Genomic DNA, 27674 nt, shown 5'->3' with positions numbered 1-27674 from the left:
TTGTAAATTATGAGCATGCAGGGCTCTATTGCAAAAGAGACCTTGGTCTCAATGGGAATTCCTGTTCAAATAAATTCAAGTAAGTTAGTATTTAGCCCAGAAACAAATGGGAGCAGTCTTTATAGATCCAATGCTTTGCGGGACAAAGAAGGAAAGAAACAGGTGAGCAAGAAGAACCTAAAGAGGAAATGACAAGTAAAAAGCAGAGAAAATATTTATTGAAGGTACAAGAACCAGAAAAGTGTGAGCTATACAGAACACTACACAATGACAAAACAATTATTACATTTGTGTTACAAAACAAATGTAATTTGTTTTCTATGACACTTAACTGAGAGGCTCAAGAATGGTCCCAAGTTATAATCAAAATATACATGTTTCATTGATATAAAACCTATATTGCTTCTGAATATACTATTTTTTTTTGTACCACAAAAAGTATCTATCATTATACACAGCTTTTCATCCCAACCCCCCGACAAGCAACATCACCTCCCTTGAAGAAAACCTGCAATCTTTAGTGATCGAGGTTGTAATTATTTTAAATGCTTTGCAATTTTGCATAATTGGTAAACCCACTCTTGCCATGGCCTGGGGTATGCAAAGTATGTAAAAGGGCTTTATTGTCAACACATGCTACATATTGCTATAGAAGCAAGTGTCACTTATCCTTAAGTCAGGTTGAGTTGTCTAGAAATTGTGATTCTTCTCCATTGGAGTCCATGCACAGGTTAGCATGTAATAAACTGATATGTTCAAGGAAACTCAAGTGATTGAACAAAGCGGCTGAGCCCTGTGACGCTGAAATTCTATTATTGCTTTTGCACCAGGTCAACATTGGGAGAGACTGAGGAGTTGATGCACAACTAAATTGTGAAAACCTGAAAGAACCACTTACTCAACATTTCCAACAGAAAATGATGCACAAGTGAAATGTCTATGTATTAATACCGACAGTTGATAATGACCATTCAAATAACTATTCATAAGTGGTCTACAACGTGTCCACCAATGTAGCCAGCGTATAGCGTCACTGCAGACGTATAGTTGTCTGACGTGTGCAATTCCTACAAGTCTGAAGGCTTGTAAGCCAGAAACCACATATACGTTCATTACAACTAAAAACACAAAAAAAGTCTCCAACGTTTGAAAAGCACTTGTCCAAAAATAGCTAAATGGATATCAATTTAAGCGGCACGTTGTCCAGACGAGTCCAGTTCCTAGACTACCATGACAGAGAGGCTGCCGTATAGCCGCTTTTAGCATTGACTAAAGTAAATTACAGCCCTGTAAGATAAGGCTACTAACCCCTCATGAGAAGGCCTTTCTGAACACTTATGAGTGACAGACTTTTGAAAATATTCACAAATTTCTTAAGAGAACATGTAAAATGACCATCATTCGTTCTTAGACGCAATTGTAAATGATATGACCGTCATTCATCTTGGCATTACCCTAACTGAGAAGCTTCATTCATAGATCACAGCAGCAGAGTCACAAATAGACCACATATGTGCAAGACTCGAAAGAGCCTTGTAAATGTGCAGACAGACTCCCACACTGGTGAACTATGAATAAAGCTTAGAGTCTCATGTTAGCTACAATAACTTTTTTTTAAAGCCTTATTTGGTTTTGAGCTGAAGTGTATGACAGAAGTTGTATAAATTTACTAAATTAAACAGCCACTGCAACAGAGGGAGGAAAGCAATTAGGACAAAAATCATAAACAAACAATACACTTATCAGGAAAGCTCAGCCAATAGACCTTTTGCAAAGGCACAGTGGTTAAGGCAACCACTGACCAAGACCTATCTACAACCAACAGTATATTGGAATAACAATTGTGGACAATGTTGGATTTGTACAAAAATGATTGCATACATTTCAGACAATTCTAAACAACCTACATCTAGAGATACATGAAACAAGACTAGCAATATGAATCACATAACCCATTATACCAGTGTGTGGATGTATATATAGCATTGTGGATTGAATCTTGCAACTAGCTAGCTCAACTTTTAAAACAAGAGGGCACTTTAAAATAAGACAAAAAAATTATAAAAGACACCGTCATGATATATGGGGGGGGGGGGTAATGGACAACTTTGTAATACATTTCATACAAAATGGTAAACCCATAAATCAGCTGTAAACCTGGTCTTTGCAAACAAAGGATTTGAGAGGGGAAGATGGCCAAAGCATTTTTCTTGTAAAATGCCCAAAATATAAAATTGAAGGACGTAAGACTTCTGGACTAAGGCACAGAAAACATCGGAAGGCAAAGAGGACATGACGCATCACAGAAGTACCTCAGTGCCTAGTGGTACTGGACCCCAAGGGCGAATGGAACTTTCCAGTAGGCTGAAGTTTAGGCTAGGCGAGTGTCTTTAGTCAGAATCAGAAAGGCAAGTGTAAACTACTTGTGTTTGTGCAGAGAGACAGAGCAAGGAATTCATTCACCTCAAAAAGGCAAGATAATAGAAAACTAAGAATGTAAAACCCCAGTAAAACCAGGTGTTAAATTACTTTTTCCATAGGTCAACATATATAGCTTTGCGTATATAAATATCATATACTAGGAATGATGGAAGTGAATTCTGTGGTTGAGGCTACTATGAAGAGCCGCTTCACCACAACTCACTACGGCCCGTTAGCAGTAGCGTTTTGGGCTGCCCCCTCAGATTGTGGATTTGGAGAAGGACACCCTCAGGTGGTGGTTCTCGCCCAGGTCGTGATTGTGGAACTTGATGAGGGACTCGATGGCCTCCTCCACTGAGTCCATCTGGACCAAAGCCATCTTGCGGTCTTTCCTAAAAACAATGCACCAACACTGTCAGATACAGACTTTAAAAAAAACTTTTGCCATACGGTCCAATATGCAGACTTTCCTTAAAACATCACCCACACAACCAGATAGAAAATAATAAAAACATGGCTTTTTTTTTTTTTTTTTTTATGGGGAAAAGATAACTTACTGGAAGAACTTGAAGGCCTTGACCATTGCACCAGAGCTCGCAAACAGCATCTTAAGGTCATCCTCAACCACAGAGGGACTAAAAAGAAAGACACAATTGTAAAACTTGACAAGACTTTAGCAGTAGTTCACCAAGACATACTGTAGCTATTGGCTGAGTTTTTCCTGTACCATGAAAGTGGTACCTGAGGACTAGCAGCTATCGAAAGAGTCAGTGGGCTCATTGCAGCAGAAACGCCTCCGGTCTACTTACGGGATGTTTGAGAGGTGCAGGGTGGCTGAGGGAGGGAATATGTTTGAGTAGTTCTTGGAGCCGGGCTTCTTGAAGCGGTGCAGAGGGGAGTTGCTGTAGTCCTTTGTCAGGCCCTGGTCCTCGTGGCCCTCACGGGGCAGCTGAACGTTGGTGTGTTTGGACAGGGTGACACGCAGCGCTGTCCCGTGTAGCCTCTGGCCATTCAGGTGGCTCATTGCTGTTGGAAGCAGAGGTTAAGCACTGAGTCTTCTAATCCAAGATGTACATCGCTCCCTACATATGGTTTTGTTTAGCACTACTTTTCCTGGATTATTCCTTTCCAATAAAGTTTAGCTGGGCCTTACCTAGCTGCGCCTGAGTCCCATCAGACATCTGGATCAGAGCGTTCTCCTTCTTGTTGAACAGGATCTTCACTCTCATTACATCACCATATACACCTTCACACAGGAGGGGGAGAGAACAACTGTTTGAACCCATGTCTTTGGGCCCCTTTAAGATTTTAACACCTATCTGGGCCCCATTGGGAAGCTTGTGTATATGAATAACTTCAGTTCACAATCAAGATGCTCCTCCATTTAGTCAAATGAGAAGGGGGTGAAATGCATTCTAGCAAGAGCGACTGAAGCCACTGATCATTAACATGTTACATCATGGCCACTAGTGTGAATTACTCAGAGGTACAGTTTGTGTGACTTTACTACACCATAAATGTCCATAAAAAATGTTTAATTAAAGAGTAGGCTACCGTTTGGACATCGGTTTAAATAAACTCAAAGAATTGGACTTCTCAAAGAGAAAGGCAGTGGAACTGCGAAAAGTAGCTACACTTGGATGGAAAAAGGTAAAGGGAAAATTAGGGTTTTATGTAGTTTATCGAGGAAATTACGTGTGTCTACCAAGTGACCCCTCCCTGTTGAAATGGTAAATAACATTGAAGACTGAAGACCCTTAATGGTATATAAAAATAAAAAAAATTCAAAAACTGGGACCGAGTCAGAAATAAGAATAAGGATCCTAAGCAATGCAAAATTGGCCATATGTACTCTGACCATTAACCAAAAGCAATTGATACAGCATTCATAAAAAGGGCATGCAAAATGAAAAAAATCCAGCATGCAAATTTACCATGAAAACTATGACTGAACAGACAAATTATAAAATCTCATGTAAGTTACAGCATCTCACTGAATTTCCCACAAGATATTCTTATCAATTCAAATGCACAACCTGCAGTCTTGTAATTTCCACTATGCTTAAGGGAATAGTAAACTCTGAGAAAAACAATTATTCATAGGTTCTCAGGTCATGAAATTGGTCAATAGTATTAAAGAGACTAGTCAGCAATATCTATATAGCGTGGGACCTAAAAATGTAGCCTTGAGATCGGCGCGAAATTTGCGTTGCTTTTAAGGTCCACATATATTCTTTACCAATTTGGCTGAAGTTGACGACCAGACTCAAACCATATCAACTATAGACACATTTCAGATAAGGACATTTTTTTGACCAATCTATTCCTTTAAAACATTTGCTATGCCTGTGGACACAAACACTGAAAATGCTGCAACTTTTCAACCAAGTTTCTCAAATCAACACGCAAAAAGCATGAAACCAAAACAAGACACTCAAAACATTTGACACAAACTAGTTATGAAAAATAAAACTGAACAAACAAGTAGTAATATTTAAAAAAAGGTGCCAATGACAACATACCGAAAAGAATAAAGAGGCATTGGGGCGTAACTCTCTTTATAAGACAGCAGAGGAAGGCAGCGGAGGGAAGAAGGGACAGGAAAAAGATCGGAGGCAGGATAGTGGAGGTTCAACATATCATCCACAGCGGAGGCAGTTCCACAGGGGTTGGATCATGAGGGTTAATAAATTGGACAGGAGAGAGGGGGGGGGGGGGGGGGGGGAAGAGAGATGTGGAGGTGGTTTATGTAACAACATGATATGAGCAGAGATGAGTGGATATGTTTATATGTGGTGTGTATTGAAGATGTGGTGTAATGGTTCAGAGAAAGAAAGTGGATACATGGGGCGTGCAGTCAGTTTGGGAAAAAAAAGGTTATATAAAAAAACATTTTTTAAAAGAGGGTGAGATAGGGGGAATGGGGACAGAGAGAAACAAGAAAGAGGTAAAAAAAAAAACAAGGTCAGTATACAAAGAAATATGAAGTGTTCCATCCAGTATAGAATGTGCTTTAAAAAGGGTTTCAATCATGTAAAGATCACTGAACCTACAATGAAACTAGGAGGAATGATACACATGAGTGGCTGAGACAATATTTATTCTATAATTCTGTCTGAGTTTAAGTGTACCATTGGCATTAACATAAATAGATACACTCTTTAAATTAATGATTGTATAAATATTGGTTGGGCTTAAGCTGAAGGCCATGCAAACGATAAAAGCAATAATGGCTCTAAATTGGATGAAAAATGGCTCTAAATGTATGTGATAGGTTACGGGAATGATTTCTCAAAGAACAATTTAAAGTGCATCATGTTTAGTAGATGAAGAGGGACTGGTAACATTATGTTGAGAAATTGAACGTTAATAGAAATTCCACACAGTTTATGTACAGTATGTAGGTCCTACTGCCTGGATGGTAAATACTATAGTTCGTATGCATGAGAAGGATGCAAAAGCGAATCTGCATTTTGATTTAATGAAAACATGCCAATATTTAGAATTATAATAATGATTGAATGAGTCAACATAAATGTATCTTCATGAAGTTTGTACATCCTAAGTGTTTGTATCTTCTGCCTGTCAAACACCGATAACGGGGATGGTACAACACAGGAGATAAAGAAAGAAAACTAGGGAAGAAGAAACCAAGAGCTCTGCTACACTGGACTTGTATGCAATGCCTTCTTGAAGGAGTTGACATAGAAAAAGGGGGTGCTATATTAGGGTTGGGCGACTTCAACCTTTGAACTATCGTGACTAGGTGCCCATAAAACCTTGTGAAATACATTAGCCACCCCACAATTTATTTTTATTTTTTTTAAAGACATTTTAAAAACTAAGCTAAAATGACAATTGGGCAAAAGCGCGAAATCGAATGCAACTGGATGAATCATGACAAAATATGTTTTAGAAAGCCTGGAAGCACCGGTTGGTAAAAATGTTCTGATATTCCTTTCTGGTGGAAGAGCAAAATATGACCACAGTGTCTTACCGTAGAGAGTTAGGTTATAGGCTGGATAGAAGCAGTCTACTATTTTCACAACTGCTTTATTTGCCTCAGGAAACAATAGAAAAATAAGTTGTTTGTTCTCTCTCATAAAGCTGTCATTGAGAATAGCCTATGCCTATAGACTCATTCTTGTTCATTTTTGAAAGTCACATCAACTACGGGACTACACCTTCGTAGGCTACTATACATGTATTTGGGTAATAAGCTAGACAAGGTAGATGAGAAGTGTCCATTATTTTAAAAAATAAATCGTTTTAGGCTATAGTCTAAATGCCCAGGTATCCGACAGAGGAACATTTTTCGTGAAATAAGCTAAACCATTGTGTCACATCACGAGGTCGTCACCATCGATCATGGCTGTCAGAAGATGCTATCGTAATATCGCCCCAGCTTAATGCTGCTGTATATCACCTAGGCATGACTTAATGCATGTGTGTGTGTGTGTGAGAGAGAAGGGGGGGCTGAATTCTAAACATTTTCAATAGACGTGGTACATTAACATAAATGTTTTAACACCGAGTGCCAGCATATAATACACAGCCATCAATGTACTTGACATGTTTCATGTGGGCCCACTGAAGCAGCTCTCTCCACATACTGGCTGCAGTCCAATTCTCTACACTTTTCCCCAAAGTGTGCACTCATTCACTTCCTCTCATGGATTTAAAAGTAAGTACCTGGTGGGACAAAATATGGTGTTGAGTAGCCCAGACATATGACAATCAACTTCCTTTAAAAATGCATGAAGGAAGAGAGAGCAAGTACACACTTGGGGGAACAGGGTAGGAAATAGGAAGGAAACCCACATCTACAGAGAAGCTCACAGCTGGAAACTCTGCGAGAGTGAGGCAAGGCAGGACTAACCTCTGGGTTGAGGTTACTGAGCAGCAGAACACAGTTGCCACCGGTGAATTGGTGGAAGCCCATTCTGCCTGCAGCCGCTGCGGTCCCAGGCATGGTCAGATGGGCCAGGCCTCCAGGAACCCCCTGCATCGTCAGGCCTGCGGAGGGAACCAAATGGAGCGAGATAACAAATCAGTGAACAAGCTTCGAAATGGGTTGACAGATAAACGGCTGGACAGGAAGCCGCCCAACAATTGACTGCTAATCTGCTCATAGGTCAAGGTCTGCAAAAGTATCAAAGTAGTCAGTGTAGCCACTCAATGGTAGTAGATGAGGCCAGTTTCCCCCTTTAAATGTAAAGTGCTAGTGAAAAAGTCTTATGTACAATCCAATGTTGGTCAGGAGCAAGCCGAGCGTCAGAGGAGGAGCCAACTAACCTGCAGCTTGCTGAATGGTGAAGGCTGGGGGGAAGGCGTGAGCTCCCGCATATGGGTTGGCCGAGATAATCCCGGGAGGACCTTGAGAAAAACACATGGATACAGAGGAGTGTTAATCAATTGCTTGAATTGATCCATTTATTGTAAATTACACAAATATAAATGTTCAAATTATTGGACAGGGGAAAGGTACAGGGGTCAGTCATATACAATATATACACACACACAAAAAAAGTATGTTGGCACCCCTTCAAATTAGTAGATTGGGCTATTTCAGCCACACCCGTTGCTGACAGGTGTATAAAATTGAGCACACAGCCATGCAATCTCCATAGACAAATGTTGGCAGTAAAATGGCCTTACTGAAGAGCTTAGTGACTTTCAACGTAGCACCGTCATAAGATGCCAACCTTTCCAAAAAGTCAGTTCCTCAAATTTCTGCCATGCTAGAGCTGCTTTCCTCAACACTCGAGTTCCAAACTTCCTCTGGAAGCAAAGTCAGCACAAGAATTGCTCATCAGGAGCTTCATGAAATGGGTTTCCATGGTCGAGCAGCCGCACACAAGCCTAAAATCACCATGCGCAATGCCAAGCGTCAGCTGGAGTGGCGTAAAGCTCTCTGCCATTGGACTCTAGTGCAGTGGAAATGCATTCTCTGGAGTGATGAATCACGCTTCACCGTCTTGCAGTCCGACGGACTAATCTGGGTTTGACGGATGCCAGAAGAACGCTACCTGCCCCAATGCATAGTGCCAACTGTAAAGTTCGGTGGAGGAGGAATAATAGTCTGGGGTTGTTTTTCATGTTCGGGCCCCTTAGTTCCAGTGAAGGGAAATCTTAACTCTACAGCATACAATGACATTCTAGAGGATTCTGTGCTTCCAACTTTGTGGCAACAGTTTGGGGAAGGCCCTTTCCTGTTTTAGCATGACACACATGACACACAGCGTGCACAAAGTGAGGTCCATACAGAAATGGTTTGTCGAGATCGATGTGGAAGAACTTGACTGGCCTGCACAAAGCACTGAGCTCAACCCCACCGAACACCTAAGGAATGAATTGGAACACAGACTGCGAAAAATGCCTAATCACACAACACCAGTACCCGACCTCACTAATGCTCGTGGCTGAATGGAAGCAAGTCCCCGCAGTAATGTTCCAACATCTAGTAGAAAGCCTTCCCAGAAGAGTGGAGGCTGTTATAGCAGTAAAGGGGGGACCAACTCCATATTAATGCCCATGATTTTGGAAGGAGATGTTCGAGGAGGTGGTACCAACATACTTTTGGTCATGTAGTGTAGCTCCCCACCTGTTCAATCGTGTCTAAATGAAAAGCGAGAAAGGACGGAGGTATTTTAAACATATTTACCATAGTACTCACCGAAGGCTGCAGCCATAGCCTGGTGGTCGATTGAGGGATGGCTGTCCCCCGTGGGTAGATCGGGACGCGTGTAGTCCCGGCTCTTGTCGTTGTTGTACTTCACATTCAGGCTGGTCAGCTTGGAGAAGTTGATGCGGAGGGTGCAGCAGGCGTTGTAGATGTTCTGCCCGTCTAAAGACTTCACCACAGGGCAACAGTTTCAACATTAAACTATCCATAAAAGTGTCCAAATATCCAGGATTTGCTCATTCCTCTTTCAGAGTATTCCTTTCCCCCATTTTCAAAATTTTAACACATTCAAGTCAGAATCTAAGAATACAATGAAGTGCTGTGTATTATTGAGATAGGTAGAGAGTGCCACTCACAAGTTTCGTGTGCTGAGCGGTCAGGCCGTCAGAGTACTGCAGCAGGGCCTGAAACTGGTTGTTTTTGGTAAAAGTGATGATCTTCAGCACCGCTCCGAACTTGGAGAAGATCTGCGAGCGACGACAGCATGGTCAGGGGGAATACAAACGTAGACCTACACATTCATACATGTAGTGAGTGTGTTATAAGACTGTGTGTTACCTGATGCAGCACGTCCAGGGTGACGGGGTAGAAGAGGTTCTCCACTATGACACGCAGCACGGGGCTGGCCCCGCTCATGCCGGCTGAGGCATCCACCCCTGCCATGGGCATTCCCCCCACCTGCACTACGTTCACCGCCTGCAGTGCCGCCTGGGCTCTCTGTGGGGAGGGGAAGAGAAGGGGGTGGTTCAGTGGAAGAGTTGAAAAGCTCAGGTAGAAATGTAATGAGTAGAGCTGACGTGACTCCCAGACTAGAGGTCGACCAATTATGATTTTTCAACGCCGATACCAATTATTGGAGGACCAAAGAAAGCCGACAACGATTTTTTTATATTTTTTAAATAAAATTTTATAAATAAAATAGGCAGATTTTATATATTTCTGTAATAATGACAATTACAACAATACTTGAATGAACACTTGTGCTAGCTGTGCCACCAGAGACTCTGGGTTCGAGCCCAGGCTCTGTCGCAGCCGGCCATGACTGGGAGGCCCATGGGGCGGCGCACAATTGGCCCAGCGTCATCCGGGTTAGGGAGGGTTTGGCCGGCAGGGATATCCTTGTCTCATCGCACACTAGCGACTCCTGTGGCGGGCCGGCCGCAGTGCACGCTGATCAGGTGTACGGTGTTTCCTCCGACATTGGTGCGGCTGGCTTCCGGGTTGGATGTGCATTGTGTCAAGAAGCAGTGCGGCTTGGTTGGGTTGTGTTTCGGAGGACGCATGGCTCTCGACCTTCGCCTCTCCCATGTCCGAACGGGAGTTGCAGCGATGAGACAAGACTAACTGCTACCAATTGAATACCACAAAATATATATTTTTAAAAGCAAACGTTTAAGTTCCTTGCTCAGAACATGAGAACATATGAAAGCTGGTGGTTCAATATTCCCAGTTATTCAATATTCCCATTTAAGAAGTTTTAGGGTGTAGTTATTATAGGAATTATGACGCGTCGACTATTTCTCTCTATACCATTTGTATTTCATATACCTTTGACTATTGGATGTTCTAATAGGCACTTTAGTATTACCAGCCTAATCTCAGGAGTTGATAGGCTTGAAGTCATAAACAGCGCTTTGAAACAAGCATTGCTAAGAGCTGCTGGCAAACGCAGTAAAGTTTGACTGAATGCTTACGAGACTGCTGCCGCCTACCACCGCTCAGTCAGACTGCTCTATCAAATATCAAATCCTAGAAAAACAAGCCTTTGGTCATTAATATTGTCAAATCCGGAAACTATCATTTCGAAAACAAAATGTTTATTCTTTCAGTGAAATTCAGAACCATTCCGTATTTTATCGAACGGGTGGCAACCCTAAGTCTAAATATTGCTGTTTCATTGCACAACCTTCAATGTTATGTCATAATTATGTAAAATTCTGGCAAATTAGTTCGCAACGAGCCAGGCGGCCCTAACTGTTGCACATACCCCGACTGCGTGCAATGAACGCAAGAGAAGTGACACAATTTCCCTAGTTAATATTGCCTGCTAACATTAATTTCTTTTAACTAAATATGCAGGTTTAAAATATAAAATATAAAAATATACTTCCGTGTATTGATTTTAAGAAAGGCATTGATGTTTATGGTTAGGTACATTCGTGCAATGATTCTGCTATTTTCGCAAATGCTCTTGTTAAATCATCACCCGTTTGGCAAAGTAGGCTGTGATTGGATGATAAATTAACAGGCAACGCATTGATCATATGCAATGCAGGACAAGCTAGTTAATGTCAAACATGTGCAGTTAACTAGTGATTGTTAAGATAGTTTTTTTTATAAGATAAGTTTAATGCAAGCTAGCAACTTACCTTGGCTCCTTGCTGCACTCGCGTAACAGGTGGTCAAGCCTGCCACGCAGTCTCCTCGTGGAGTGCAATGTAATCGGCATCCAAAAATTCTGATTACCGATTGTTCTGAAAACTTGAAATCTGCCCTAATTAAAATCGGCCATGCCTTAGGTCGACCTCTACCACAGACAGTCATCTGTGTTCTACACAAAACATTTAAATAAGTTAAGATCTTTAAGTTTCACCTCTGAATAAACTCAGGTTAGCAATATAGCCCAAGCGCCTAGTTGCTTGACATTCACAAGAGAAATAGCCGTAAAAAAAAACATTTTGGGAGGGGTAAAAGATGACATGTATACACATCAGTGGAAACTCGGGGGCCTATTTGTGAGTGTAATACACATGGTGGGAAGAAAAACACCCCATGGAGAGAAACTTCATATCAGCAAAACACAAACATCTTGGAATGTTCATGTGCACCGCAGCAGTGTTTATGTTCACTGTATGGGTCAATGAGCAGATAAGACTAAGAGCGGTGTCATTTGAGCGGGGAGCAGAGAGAGCACAGCTGTGGCTTCCATTGGTCGCCATTGGCATGCAGTCTCCCAGGGGAGTGCCTCATTTGGAGGGCGCATAGTACACACTACACACTCAACCACAAGATATGCAGGGAAAGGTAAACAAGCCTTTAAGCTTGTGAAACACACTGCAAAAGGTAGAAGTTGAACAAATTAGCAGTCGAATGCCGACAGCTCCATTTTCGCTAACATGGACAATCTTAATTCTGATTGGCTGTTGTCAGCTACGATGCTAACAAGTAGACAGGTGGTTTGCTTGTGCAACCACACAAGCCCTGGCAAGAACAGACAGTTCCCAAATGAGTCATTCTGACCCTGAAAACAGGAAACAGAGGGGCGAGCTAGAGCCCATAGCTTCCATGGCCAGTTCAAAATATCTCTAAAGAGGAAACCCACTTCATGATGGCTCTAAGCCTCAAACACTCTTTGCTCAGCGCTTCCTACAAACAAAACAAAAAACAATCTGAATGAAGAGTCCTTGAGTCCATATGTAAACCTACAACTTCTCTTTTGGCCTTCCACAAGAGTACACCTGAGCAGATAAAGGGTTGTGAACAGTTGAGAAGGATGCACACTACATGAACGTGACTCACCACTTGGTTGGGGGAGTTGTCAGTCTTGAGCTCCTGGTGGTTGGAGTACTGCAGGAAGATGGGGTGGTTGCGGATGACGGGCGTCACAGAGGCGTAATAGCTCACCATGGCCTGGGCCGCGTCCTCCGTGTTCATCTCTATGAAAGCCTGGACACACACAGGAGAATGCAATAAGAATAACATCTATGAACAGCACTGCATGTTCCTTTCTGGATAACACTTGGCGGCTGCTACTACCACCACCACCTGCTAGAGCTAATGAGCCAGTGGTTCTCAAACCTCTTCTCGGGGACCCCCCAGACATTTCACAATTTTGCTGTAGCCCCTGGGCTTGAATCAGGTGTGTTAGTTCTGGAATAGAAATGCATGTAAGAACACTTACCTGGTTCTTTCCTTTGAGCATGAGCAGGTTGGTGACTTTACCAAAGGACAGGCCCAGGGAGATGACCTCAGCCTCGTTGATGTCGTCGGGGAGCTTGCGCATGTGGATAACACGCGACGGGATGCCCGGGCTCCTTATGTCACCTTTGAACTTCTTGCTGTCATTGCCATTGGCTGTGGAAGAAATGCAGAGCACAGTTTGGATGTACATCCTTTTGGAGAAATAGATGTGTTGGAAGAGGTGATGCTCAACTTTAAAACGTTTGTTTATTTCTTTGATATTAAAACAAAAAATAGCATTTTCAAAACTAACCTGCTGCGCAGGTCATTATATTGGGTCCGTTTGAGGCGCAGTAGAAAAGCTCGTCTGATCCTCTCTGCAAAGGGGAAAGGAAATGTTGAGACCAATGCAGAATCTCACCACCGGCATGAACTTATAAAAGGAGAAACAACTTCCCGTATACATTGGCAACACAAAAACAACGTGTAACAATAGCCACTAAGTAAACCATCCACTTTGACCTTGCAAAACAATGGGGAGACCGATATTGACAATGGCACGGGTTGTCCCAATCACAGGTCGTCACCATCACAGCCTAAACTAACAGATAGCCTAGTAGTCATGTTCCTTCAACAGCCTAGCCTTCAAAACGGGTGACCCATTGAGTCAAACACGGACCAGCAGGCATCGCCTTGTGACAATGGGAACAGGAAAACAGGAAAGGGTCAGCTTCTTAGCTAACAGGAAAGGTTCTAGGACCACCCCCGAGCTACAAGTAGATGACCAAATGGTGAGGCCAACGTCCCAAGCAGACAAAAGCAGGGAGGAATGTGCATAGATGGGACCATATGCAGACTGATGGGGATCCAATGACAGGACTTGCTAACCTCATTAGGTCCTCTATGGTCACACCCTGTCCCACTCAACTCCTACCCCCACTGCCTTTGCATTGTATGTGCATGCACGCAACTATGGGTGTTGGGGGTCACAGTACTGGCATAGGTTTTAGTGAGAGAACCAGAGAGGGAAGGGGAAAAACAACTCAATTTCTGTGTCACCAAACTGCAAGAATGAGGGCGGGGGAGGGAGGGGGAACAGAAACCAGAGTCACTGGCGGTACATCACCCCCGCAGTCTAGCCAACCCCGGGTGGTTACTAGTGGGGGTTGGAGACGGCTCAGATGGTGACCCGTTCACGCTTTCCTCATAGTGTGGACCAAGACCCCAAAACTCATTAGCTAAAAGCTCCATTCACCAATCTGGCCCTCATACCACCATGGCCACCTAATCAGCCCCAGCTTCCAATTGGCTGATTCATCCCCCTCCCTCCTCTAACTATTCCCCAGGTCGTTGCTGTAAATGAGAGTGTGTTCAGTCAACTTACCTGGTAAAATAAGGGTTAAATAAAAATAAATAACCATCCGTTAGCTTGAAACCATCTTAAATGTTATTTTCTTGGTATCCAAATATTCTCTTTAATCTATAAACCCATGTTAATAAAGAAAAGAGTCAACCAAGCTCAATTCTGATTTAAAACATACATACAGTTGAAGTCGGAAGTTTACATACACCTCAGAATAATAGTAGAGAGAATAATTTATTTCAGCTTTTATTTCATTCATCACTTTCCGAGTGGGTCAGAAGTTTACATACACTCAATTAGTATTTGGTAGCATTGCCTTTAAACGTTTTAACTTGGGTAAAACGTTTTGGTAGCCTTCCACAAGCTTCCCACAATAAGTTGGGTGAATTTTGGCCCATTGCTCCTGACAGACCTGGTGTAACTGAGTCAGGTTTGTTGGCCTTCTTGCTCGCTCACACTTTTTCAGTTCTGCACACAAATATTCTATGGGATTGAGGTCAGGGCTTTGTGATGGCCACTCCAATACCTTGACTTTGTTGTCCTTAAGCCATTTTGCCACAACTTTGGAAGTATGCTTGGGGTCATTGTCCATTTGGAAGACCCATTTGCGACCAAGCTTTAACTTCCTGACATGTTGCTTCAATATATCCACAATTTTTCTCCTTCATGATGCAATCTATTTTGTTAAGTGCACCAGTCCCTCCTGCAGCAAAGCACCCACACAACATGATGCTGCCAACCCCATGGTGTTCTTTAGCTTGCAAGCATCCCCCTTTCTCCTCCAAACATAACGATGGTCATTATAGCCCAACAGTTCTATTTGTTTCATCAGACCAGAGGACATTTCTCCAAAAAGTATGATCTGTCCCCATGTGCAGTTGCAAACCGTAGTCCGTTTTTTATTTTAAAAAAATTTATGGTGGTTTTGGAGCCGTGGTTTCTTCCTTGCTGAGCGGCCTTTCAGGTTATGTCGATATAGGACTCGTTTTACTGTGGATATAGATACTTTTCTACCCATTTCCTCCAGCATCTTCACAAGGTCCTTTGCTGTTGTTCTGGAATTGATTAGCACTTTTCACACCAAAGTACGTTAATTTCTAGGAGACAGAACACATCTCCTTCCTGAGCGGTATGACAGCTGCGTGGTCCCATGGTGTTCATACTTGCGTACTATTGTTTGTACAGATGAACGTGGTACCTTCAGGCATTTGGAAATTGCTCCCAAGGATGAACCAGACTTGTGGAGGTCTACAATTATTTTTTCTGAGGTCTTGGCTGATTTCTTTTGATTTTCCCATGATGTCAAGCAAAGACGCACTGAGTTTGAAGGTAGGCCTTGAAATACATCCACAGGTAAACATCCACAGGTAAACCTCCAATTGACTCAAATGTTGTCAATTAGCCTAATCGAAGCTTCTAAAGCCATGACATCATTTTCTGGAATTTTCTAAGCTGTTTAAAGGCAGTCAACTTACTGTATGTAAAACTTCTGACCCACTGGAATTGTGAGACAGTGAATTATAAGTGAAATAACCTGTCTGTAAACAATTGTTGGAAAAATTACTTGTGTCATGCACAAAGTAGATGTCCTAAGCGACTTGCCAAAACTATAGTTTGTTAACAAGACATTTGTGGAGTGGTTGAAAAACGAGTTAATGACTCCAACCTAAGTGTATGTAAACTTCCGACTTCAACTGTTCAAGATCCTATAAAAATGGAGGTAGAGTGAAGTATGCTTTACATGTGTAAAAAGAGGCTGCACACCAGCTGTCCTCTACATAACATCAACAAAAAGGAGAAACTGAAAAAGCTAAAGAAAACGATCCACCGTCCGCTAGCCAGCTCTTTTCAAGTGATCACCGGAGTACACAAATAAACAGACTTCCGCAGGGCTGAGACGTCAACAGAATGCCCTCTCCTCTCCCCCACCAGCCACTCCAAATTCCACTAGGTCGGGACTCAATGAAAACCATACATGAGGGGCAGGGGGGCTAGTGTGGGTAAAGGTCTTTAAAGAGAGGCTTAGTAGCTAAATGCATGTTCCTGGTGCTGTTATAGATGACACTTTAAATAGGATATTGCAGGGCTGGCAGGCAAAGTCACAGAGCAGGCTTTGTCTGCCACTAATATCCCTCTCACGCACAGACCAAAATTCCACTACTTTACCATGCCCGTTTTTTTTTTATACCAGCTTATTGTATATCTGAAAGGAGTAGGGGGTAAACAAATATGGCTAATTGAAATCCACCTAAAGACCTAGTCATGAATCCTGCATACAGGAAAATACAGGTCTGTGTGAATGGTTCTCTGCTTTTTTGCAGGTAAATGAATTTTCACTTCCATTTTTAAACACCTCCCGAATTTGAAATGCAAACAGCCCCCATGGTTTTAACACCACCACCCACCCCTCCAAATTGTCCAGTTACCCACTGATATGTATAAAGGGGTGGAGATATATACACACACACATTCATACCACACCTGCAAGAAAGAGGTAAATAAAAGGCTATTGGAAAGAGGGGGGGGTCATATACACATTTTCTTCTTCTTTTTTACAGGTTATATACCACATCTTCAGTCTGAAATGGGTATAACATTCTCACAAATGGCCTTTACAAGGGTGAGAAGAAAACGGTTACTGCAATCAATTGGCCAGACTGTCTCCTAGCCACTTTTTGATTAGACTAAACACTTATGTATTGGGCTGTGAAGTGTTAAGCCCGTTAAATATTATGCTCTATAAAATAAACTACACGATCAAAACAGGCACCTTTGTCAGAAAACTCAGTTAAGCAGCAATATTTCAAAAAGCTGTGCTAAGGCAATGGGTTTACAAATGTTAATGAAGTGAGTTGTGTTGTAGAGAAGTTTGAGGGAGCCATCTTATCGAAGGCATAAATTAAATAGATTAGAAAGGTGAGACAAAAAAAATTACATATTTTAAGAGTTAACAGGCGAGCAGGAGACAATACACCTCAAGAATGGGGCCGTTACCGGGGCAGCCTTGAATGTCACTCCGTCACCATAGGAACCCTAGCCTGTGGCGCCAGGTGAGGTGAGCTGCTAAGCCAAACCAAACACCTGACTTTTGGCCTGAACACAGAAAAGGCTGATTCTCCTCGGACCAACAGCTAGATGTACATTTCTCCCAGCAATTACCAAGCTGCACACAATATTTGCCAAACCAGTTATGACACCTCTAAAAAAAAAAAAAAAAAATTTAGAACAGCAATTCAATGCTTTGCTTCTTGGAGCCACTAGGTCTGGGCTGCCGTGAGTTTTAATCTAGCTCATAACGTATATCAAATAAAATGTTATTGGTCATATACACATGGTTAGCAATGTTATTGCGAGAGTAGCAAAATGCTTGTGCTTCTAGTTCTGACAGTGCAGCAATATCTAACAATTCCACAACAAATACCTAACACACACAAATCTATGTAAAGGAATGGAATAAGAATATAAATATGGATGAGCAATGACAGAGCGGCATAGGCTAAGATGCAATAGATATATGTATATACTGTATTCTATGAGTAATGCCAGATATGTAAACATTATTAAAGTGACTAGTGTTTCATTTACTCAAGTGGCCAATGATTTCAAGTCTATGTAGGCAGCAGCCTCTGTGTGTTAGTGATGGATATTTAACAGTCTGATGGCCTTGAGATAGAAGCTGTTCATCGGTCTCAACTTTGACACACCTGTACTGACCTCGCCTGCTAGATGGTAGCGGGGTGAACAGGCAGTTGCTCAGGTGGTTGTTGTCCTTGATATTTTTTGGCCTTCCTGTGACATCGGGTGCTGTAGGTGTCCTGGAGGGCAGGTAGTTTGCCCCCTGTGATGTGTTGTGCAGACCTCACAACCCTCTGGAGAGCGCTGCGGTTGTGGGCGGTGCAGTTTTGCCTTCTTCACCACACTTCATCTGTGTGGGTGGACCATTTCAGTTTGTGCATGATGTGTACACTGAGGAACTTAATTTTCCACTTTCTCCACTGCTGTCCCATCGATGTGGATAGGGGGGTGCTTCCTCTGCGGTTTCCCGAAGTCCACGATCATCTCCTTTGTTTTGTTGACATTGAGTGGGAGATTATTTTCCTGACACCACACTCAGTGGCCCTCCCCTCCTCCCTGTAGGCTGTCTCATCGTTGTTGGTGATCAAGCCTACTACTGTTGTGTCATCTGCAGACTTAATGATTGAGTTGAAGGCGTGCATGGCCACACAGTCATGGGTGAACAGGGAGTACAGGAGGGGGCTGAGAACACACCCTTGTGGGGCCCCACAGCAAAGTGGAGATGTTTCCTACCTTCACCACCTGTGGGCGGCCCGCCAGGAAGTCCAGGACCCAATGACATCGAGCTTAATGATGCGCTTGGAGGGTACTATGGTGTTGAATGCTGAGCTACAGTCAATGAACAGCATTCTTACATAGGTATTCCTCTTGTCCAGATGGGATAGGGCAGTGTGACGGCGATTGCATCGTCTGTGGACCGATTGGGGTGGTAAGAAAATTGAAGTGGGTCTAGGGTGACATGATCCTTGACTAGTCTCACAAAGCATTTCATGATGACAGACGTGAGTGCTACGGGGCAATAGTCATTTAGTTCAGTTACCTTAGCTTTCTTGGGAACAGGAACAATGGTGGCCATCTTGAAGCATGTGGGGACTGCAGACTGGGATAGGGAGAGACTGAATATGTCCGTAAACACACCAGCCAGCTGGTCTGCACATGCTCTGAGGACGCGACTAGGGATGTGCTGGCTACCTAACAATGTTTGCTAATGGCGACTGCAATGATCAAAAACAGGCTCTTTACCATATTTTTCCTAATTAGCTTGCGTTGGGAAACAGAGGCCAAAGGAACAACATGCATATAGAAAATGGGGGGGGGGGGGGGGGGGGGACATTTTCATGTGCTGAATAGGTTCCATTCATCCCCATGCCCCCACCCTCTCCCATCCTTGAGGAATGCAAGAGAGGACATCAAAACAGCCAAGGTAAATAGTATTTTTTAAATTACCCATTCCCCACACCAATTTGATAAAAAAAGTAAGCGAACAATATGCAACGTTATAGGATTTTAGTTAGCTGATGGAAAATCCCCAAAGGGCATTTGACAAGTAAAACAGTAGATAACACCTCCATAGTGGCATTTGAAGAACATGATGTAAAAGGGTTACAGTTTTCTCCAGGATAACCACCGTTAACCACAACTGATCCAGTGAATAAACTAACTAAATATTGCACTTGCCTTCTTACAATATTACTAACTAAGCCTAACAGTAAAGGAACACCATTTGGTACCCATCTAAATTAGTTCCATCCAAGACCCTCCAGGCCTTTTTGATACAGTCAACAGGCCATTCTTTGAGGCCGGCAGTTTGTACTGACACATCTCGGGGGAGAACAGGAAACAAGAGGCATTTAGAAAACGGATGGAAAGAACACCCGTATTCCAGAAAACTGCTCCCTTTTCCTGTGAAAATAAACTGCTCCATATTACCACCACCCCCATCTTAAGGTTACCGCTGGCTTGTGCGTAACAAAATAGCCTTCTCATATACACGTGGTACCTGTTAAAAGCTGTCTTTGTGCTAAGGGTCCCCGTGGCTAGGAACATACCACAGAATATTATCTATGCAAAAAAAGCAGCAGGGAATGCTGTTGCTGTGGGGTGGCTTTTGAAGGGCAAGCTGGAAGTCAGCAGTAACAGCGTTGTAGAACACAGACGACTAACACGCCGAGCTAGGAACACTTAGCGTTTGATCGCTATCCGAAACCCACATATCCTGGAGGAGCCACTCAACATCAGGGAGACGAGGTAGCACTTACCACTGCATGTCTGCACTCGTTCAAACTTCCACCATCTAGAAACATCTGCTTTTGCTCAAGCTAGCTAGCCCCGGTCCACAGACTGCAGGGCTCCAACTGGGGACATTGTGTGTGTTTAAAGTCGTTATTTTCCTGGGAAGGGTCTCAAGGGAGGGATGAGACCATCCTATGAGTGGTACAGCATTAGAGGGGCAAAAAATTTGTGGGACATGTACTGACGTAATCAGTGATGAGACAGAAGTCCCCAAAGAGAGAAGAGGGCTTGGAGGAGCCAGAGAGCTAGAAGACAAACATACCACAGAGAGTATTCCAGGCACAATGCCAAAGACAACCAATAATTAGACCCTACCGTTTCCACAGCAACAGCAATGTTCTCACCACACCGGATGCAAACAGTTTAAGTTCCACAACACTGTTTAAATAGCCAACCACCATACAAACAAAGGAACCCGTTAGGGGACTTGAAACCACAACCTTTGCAACAGAATATTCCCATTGCCAGATCCAAACTGGTTGTAGGCGTGCCTTCTTATGCTAGCTTCTTTGAACTCTTTCATTGCTGATGCAGCAACACTGGGCATGGCTGTGTGACCCCAATGATCCAGTTGACAGGGCTAAATGTAGCCATAGCAACAACTGGGCTACAATTTGTAAATCCTGCACAGCACACTGCTACATCTATAAATCATCCTAATCTGAAGACCTAGTCAAACACCTTGTTGAATAGAGCTGGGAATTGCCAGGGACGTCACGATACGGTATTATCACAAAACGTAGGTGCCAATACGATATGTATTGGGATTCGATACTGATGATTTTATTGTGATTTGATGTCCCAAACATATTGCTCTCTATATGTCTGCTGCAGAGACAAGAGAGCATGAGAAAATGAGTTGATTAGTCATAGAAATAAATGCTGAAAAGTAGATCCATATCACAGTATCTTGGACGATATAACTATCGATTTTTCGCCACACCACTAATGTCGAAAAGGAAAAAGGAGAAAAGAGGTGCCTACCTTTGTACCAACTGTAGTATCATGGACACTGCTGTGAAGAAAAGAGAAGACAGGAATGTTAGAAGCAGTATAGAAGAAAAATTGAAACACCAAAAATCTAGGGTTAAGGAACTAAGAGGTTCACTATTGTGTAGTAAAGATTCAAGAATCCCCAAAATGGTAGAGAAAAAGCAACAGCTAGCCAACTAGATTAGTTTATCAGTTGCAGAAAAGTTGGAAAAGCCAGTCAGTCAACATTTGTACAATGAGGCTGCTCAATATTTGTTTTATTGTCACAGGCTGCAGGCTGCCTAGCCAACAATAAATATTATTCTGTTAAATAAGAGCTGGATGTCACATCAGATAGAAAAAGCTGAGTTCAGACCAAACACTTCCTTACTCAGATGCAAAAATCACCTACACTCACAACTTAGGCCTGTACCTAAGTCAATGACTAGTCAAAAAGGGACAATGCAGAACATTAGATTCAGTGAAGTTTTACACCTCATCAGTGTGTGGTCATAAAACACTTAAATGATTTACCTCTGTTTTGTTCAACCATTGCTATGGGCAAAAAAATATATATAATAATAATAATAATAATAATAATAATAATAATTCGGGAAAGAATAGGGTTTTGGAATAAAAATGCAGAAAATAAGGTCTGTGGTTAACACAGGCTTATGAGCTCTTATACACTTTGTTCTATGAGATAAATAGCAGGCAGTTAAATATGAACCTTATGAATGAAGCTTTTATGAGAGTTGTGTTTTTTATACTACATTAATGCTTCAAAATTCACAAAAAGTTACATTAGCCGATGAAGATTATCTCATAGAACAAAATGTATAATATCTCTTAATCCTGTGTGTTTACCACACACACACCTTATTTTATTGTTTATCCAAAAACGGCATAACATTTTTCCATAGGCTTTCCCTGTTATAGGAAACCTATATAATTTGACGAGTAAAATTTTGCTTAACAAGTCACATAATAAGTTGCATGGATTCAATCTGTGCAATAAAAGCGTTTAACATGATTTTTAAATGAATACCTCATCTCTGTACCCCACCCATTCAATTATCTGTAAAGCCCCTCAGTCGAGCAGTCAATTTCCAAACACAGATTCAACCACAAAGTTATTTACACTTTGGATGGTATCAATACACCCTGTCACTACAAAGTTACCGGCGTCCTTCCCAACTCAGTTGCCGGAGAGGAAGGAAACCACTCAGGGATTTCAACAGGAGGACAATGGTGACTTTAAAACAGTTACAGAGTGTAATAGAAAACTGGAGGATGGATCAACAACGTTGTAGTTACTCCACAATACTAAGCTAACTGACAGAGTGAAAAGAAGGAAGCCTATACAGAATACAACTATTCTAAAACATGCATCCTGTTTGCAATAAAGCACTAAAGGAAAACTGCAAAAAATGTGGCAAAGCAATTAACTTTTTGTCCTGAAAGTGTTATGTTTGGAGCAAATCCAATACGACACATTACTGCGTACCACTCTCCATATTTTCAAGCATAGTGGTGGCTACATCATGTTATGGGTATGCTTGTAATCGTTAAGGACTGGGGAGTTTTTCCAGGACAATTTTTTTTTAACTGAATGGAGCTAAGCACAGCCAAAATCCTAGAGGAAAACCTGGTTCAGTCTGCTTTCCACCAGGCACTGGGAGTTGAATGCACCTTTCAGCAGGACAATAACCAATCACACAAGATGACAAATCTATACTGGTATATGAGATTTCTGAATTTAATTCTACAAACATGTTGTTTTCCCTTTGTCATTATGGGGTATTGTGTGTAAACGGGTGAGAAAAAAATCTATTTAATCCAGGCTGTAACAAGCTGTGGAATAAGTCAAGGGGTATGAATACTTAGTGCCTTCACAATCTAAAAAAAAATTATGTACGGTTTCTCTAAATAAGCTTTGTTGTACAATTAAAAGGTCAAATGCACTGCATTTCAAATACTCAGGAATAATCTAATGAATGCAGGGCTTGCGAAATTATACCTAAATATAAGCATTCCACAACCATAAGACCCACTAATAATGTAATTATTTTATTAAAATCATTTAACCTGCTTTTTTGCAATAATCCCTGATCTGGCTTTCAGGTACAGTTGAAGTCGGAAGTTTACATACACTAAGTTGACTGTGCCTTTAAACAGCTTGGAAAATTCCAGAAAATTATGTCATGGCTTTAGAAGCTTCTGATTGACTCAAATTATGTCAATTAGTCTATTGGAGGTTTACCTGTGGATGTATTTCAAGGTCTACCTTCAAACTCAGTGCGTCTTTGCTTGACATCATGGGAAAATCAAAAGAAATAAGCCAAGACCTCAGAAAAAAATTGTAGACCTCCACGAGTCTGGTTCATCCTTGGGAGCAATTTCCAAATGCCTGAAAGTACCACGTTCATCTGTACAAACAATAGTACACAAGTATAAACACCATGGGACCACGCAGCCGTCATACCGCTCAGGAAGGTGCGAAAAGTGCAAATCAATCCCAGAACAGCAGCAAAGGACCTTGTGAAGATGCTGGAGGAAACAGTTACATGGAATGCTTGCAAACCGAAGAGCACCATACCAACCGTGAAGTATGGGTGTGGCAGCATCATGTTGGGGGGGGGGGTGCTTTGCTGCAGGAGGGACTGGTGCACTTCACAAAATAGATGGCATCATGAGGAAGGAAAATTATGTGGATATATTGAAGCAACATGTCAGGAAGTTAAAGCTTGGTCGCAAATGGGTCTTCCAAATGGACAATGACCCCAAGCATACTTCCAAAGTTGTGGCAAAATGGCTTAAGGACAACAAAGTCAAGGTATTGGAGTGGCCATCACAAAGCCCTGACCCCAATCCCATAAAACATTTGTGGGCAGAACTGAAAAAGCGTATGAAGCATATGCAAGGAGGCCTACAAACTTGACTCGGTTACACCAACTTTGTCAGGAGGAATGGGCCAAAATTCACCCAACTTATTGTGGGAAGCTTGTGGAAGGCTACCCGAAACGTTTGACCCAAGTTTAACAATTTAAAGGCAATGCTACCAAATACTAACTTAGTGCATGTAAACTTCAGACCCACTGGGAATGTGATGAAAGAAATAAAAGCTGAAATAAATCATTCTCTACTATTATTCTGACATTTCACATTCTTAAAATAAAGTGGTGATCTAACTGACCTAAGACAGGGAAATTTTAGTAGGATAAAATGTCAGGAATTGTGTAAAACAGAGTTTAAATGTATTTGGCTAAAGTGTATGTAAACTTCTGACTTCAACTGTATGGCTATGAAAATTCCCTTTTAGTATGTTATATGTTATTTTTACCAGAACCATACATAATGCACATTCACTAATAATGACTAACTTCTTGTAGCAGGCATTCTAGAAAAAAATGTAACAGGTCTCAAACACTCAAGCCCACATGCTAGTGAGTAGCCAGCTAATCTTTATATTTCAAGTTTAGCCTACTTGGATCCACTTGCTAACTAACAAGACAGCACAGTTGAATTGTTTGGAACACACCCTTCAGTCCGTCTCCAACTGTTTAAACAGCATGCTAGCCTGTCCACTTTGTTCTGATATAATTGTGCTTCATGCTTATTACACATTTACAAAACACAGACTAGACAGCTAGTATAACAGTCTTCAGCTAAAATGGTGCTAGCAGTATGTGAAAAACCGAGTAGCGTCTGCGCTGCGCGCAATTTGAGGAGTTGAGACATAAAGAGGGTATCGTTAGGAAGGTTGACGTCTCCTCTAGTACAGTAAAATTGTGTCTCAATGTGTTTCGTTGTCCATATGACTGATTCTGTTTCTGATTCTGATTCTGGACCAAACTCCAACACTAATAGCGAGTTGAAACCACTTGTCAGAGAGGAAGTGATCTCTCATCTTTGTTGTTGTGAGTGGCATGGGGGATTGGTGTGTGTAAACAAAGAGGAAGATGCGAAGCGAAAGGCAAAGCAAACTGTGCGTTTCTATCGGTTTATTTGGACCCAAGCTTGTCACCTGCCTTCCCGCCTTTGAGACAACAACTCCCATTGTTAGGGCAGAGACATGAGCGTCTCATCACTGTTTTCAGATCTCTGGTGTAAAATGGGTAGGTGCACACAGCACAGAAGGAGATGAGACCAAGCGGACATAAAACGCGCATGAAAACTTGACTCTTGCAATACAAGCCCTACTTGAGAGGTTGTCAAATGGTTCCCCACTTCCAACTGTATTCACATGTTTAATGTACATAATATGTACAAGCAAGCATGTTTAAAAAAGCATGTAAAAAATGAATGTAGACCTATCATTCTATGAAAATCAAGAAAACTGTTGATTGATACGCTACTGCTTATAACTATTTAAGATGTGCCAAATAAATTGGATCCAGCTCAGGGCTCCAGCTATGCACTTGGTTTACCAACTTGTTAGCTAAGTGGCTAGCTTGCAAGAGCAAGTATCTTGGTTACAGCAGAGACAATCCCCTCCTTGACCAAGATCCGTGCTGCCCAAATTTGTTTTGTGCTTACATTTTATATGATCGTTTTTTCAGTTTGTAAGGAAATATTGCCCCTTGTGTGCACTGCTAGTAATACCATACACAATACCATATGGTACAATATATGGTACAATACCATATGTTACAGGGACGGTATGAAACAATCTGGATACCACCCAACCCTAGTCTATTTAAACGCATTCCCTTGATAACCCTCATGTTAAAGGCCAATAGAGAAAACAGTGCAACCATTCCCTTTCCCACAGCTCTGCCCATGAAATATGAGTCGTAATTTGGGGCAGTGGCCTTGCCGACACTCAGTTGAAGATTAACCTCTCATGAGCTACAAGCAGGAAACACAGCCTAGGAGATTTCCTCCCATCTCCAACCCTTCCTAAATCAACATTTAACAGATTAGCCACTTTGTGATCACTAAAATCCTTTTACCAGTGGCTGAAAACAGCATTGACAAGACACTGTTATTTAGGACAATTGTGTGCCAAATATGTCCCTCGAACTCCCCTGACCCAAATATCTGCAGCCATGAAAAATAAGTTGTGGTTTCAATGCCCACAGGCAACTTTTGCACAAAAATAAATACTTAATGCTTTACACATGTTGAAACCTACTGGAAAACAAAACTATTTTCCATGTCAAATTGATATGCTTTCAGAGTAGGCTTGACACTAAGTAGACTAATAAAGGATAAACTGACGGGAAGGGGGAGGATGAGCGAGACAATGCAACAGCTCAAATTACAGGTCAAATCACTCAATGCTCACACCAAGTCATTGCATGCGGAGAAACCTGCTCAACACTCACCACCCTTATGGGGGTTATTTGGCATCAACAATGAGCATCTCACAATGCTACAAGAATGAGATGTAAAAATGTATTCCAACATACGCACAAAAAACTAAAGGTTTATTATCAGATATTCACAACTAATTAACTGGTACCTTACATTAATAAAATACACTTAAATAATGACTTACTCTAGTTCAGTGACGTAAGTGGATCCCATGGGATACAAATCAGTCTCTGAACAGCTGGAAGGAAGAAATGTGGCGTTAATAACAAGCCTGTTAGCTAGCTAAGTCACATTATCTTGTCTTTTCACTTGCCCTAAACTTCAAGTTGCTGCAAATCTAGCATAACGATGTGTCTAGCAATATTAAGAACATATATTTTTTTTTATGTTCAAGTTTAGAATATTGTTCATCTCTGCAGTAGAAACGGACCTTCAGAACAACAAGATGCATAGCCACGTTGTTGGCAAGACTTTTAGCTAAAGCTAGAAAATATATAGTTAAGTATAGTTAAATTGTCAGTCATTTAACAGCCTGCTGTGCTCGCTAGACAATAAGGTAGAATATGATGGCGAACGTTCTAGCTAGTTAAGTAACATCGCACTGCCACAGGTGGTTTCAAATTGTTCAGTAGAGTGGCTAGCTAGAACATGCGCAAAAGGCAACACAGATTAGCAAAACTACAGTACTTAGTCCACGTAGTATGCACCAGTTGCTTGAATGTCTTGCTTTTAAAAGAACGGTACAGAACAATTGAATTCAGACAACAACAAAAAAATGTTAAAATAAAATAAAAAAACACACATAGCCTACTGGTGCCAACTAAAACACCAAAGCAACGATCTAACGTTAGTGGGTCTATAACGGGTACACAGAAAAGCAGTTTTACCATGTTTCCATCGCAACCAAAATATAACACAGCTCATTTTCGTTACAGGATATAGCAATTTACAGATAATTACTTAGCTAAATACGTGCATATTCGTTTGTTGCTCTTTTCTCGTGAACATAACTTCTACCTTGAACTTACCCGTCCATTGCACAACACAGAACTAGATAGTTACACAGTTTGATTAGACCATCAAGTCTGTTTTGCTTGGCCGACTTTTCTTATACCCTTACAAAATGGCGGAGAACAGAGAAACTAA

At 41.8% G+C, this 27674-nt stretch overlaps 1 protein-coding gene across 4 annotated transcripts; it reads right to left on the bottom strand.

Annotated features, from left to right (window-relative positions):
* Positions 1–189: 189 nt before the first annotated feature.
* LOC120053715 (polypyrimidine tract-binding protein 1-like) lies at positions 190–27674 on the bottom strand. 4 transcript variants are annotated; one of them, XM_039000919.1, is made up of 16 exons: positions 27557–27674; positions 26713–26766; positions 21222–21252; positions 13320–13383; positions 13008–13180; positions 12626–12772; positions 9665–9823; positions 9463–9573; positions 9086–9275; positions 7717–7797; positions 7301–7437; positions 4944–4977; positions 3575–3667; positions 3231–3447; positions 2979–3056; positions 190–2813 (listed from the first exon to the last, which is right to left on the bottom strand). In XM_039000919.1, exons 1-16 carry the CDS (start codon positions 27562–27564, stop codon positions 2681–2683), a joined length of 1710 nt encoding a protein of 569 aa, XP_038856847.1. In that variant the 5' UTR covers positions 27565–27674; the 3' UTR covers positions 190–2680. The 4 variants fall into 4 exon arrangements, with proteins under 4 accessions (XP_038856847.1, XP_038856849.1, XP_038856848.1 ...); XM_039000921.1 differs by having other exon boundaries at positions 2681–2813; positions 9098–9275; XM_039000920.1 differs by having other exon boundaries at positions 2681–2813; positions 21222–21249.

Source organism: Salvelinus namaycush, chromosome 9 (assembly GCF_016432855.1).
Source record: "Salvelinus namaycush isolate Seneca chromosome 9, SaNama_1.0, whole genome shotgun sequence".
NCBI lineage: Eukaryota > Metazoa > Chordata > Actinopteri > Salmoniformes > Salmonidae > Salvelinus > Salvelinus namaycush.
The sequence above is the reverse complement of the archived record's forward strand: the minus strand, read 5'-3'. Positions and strand labels throughout refer to the sequence as shown.

Coding starts and splice junctions, on each gene's coding strand:
- LOC120053715 (XM_039000919.1), bottom strand. Junction 7,798..9,085: donor AGCCTTCGGTGAGTACTATG/GTAAATATGTTT, acceptor GTTTTTCTCAAG/GTCCTCCCGGGATTATCTCG. Junction 2,814..2,978: donor AAGGCCTTCAAGTTCTTCCA/GTAAGTTATCTT, acceptor CATTGTTTTTAG/GAAAGACCGCAAGATGGCTT.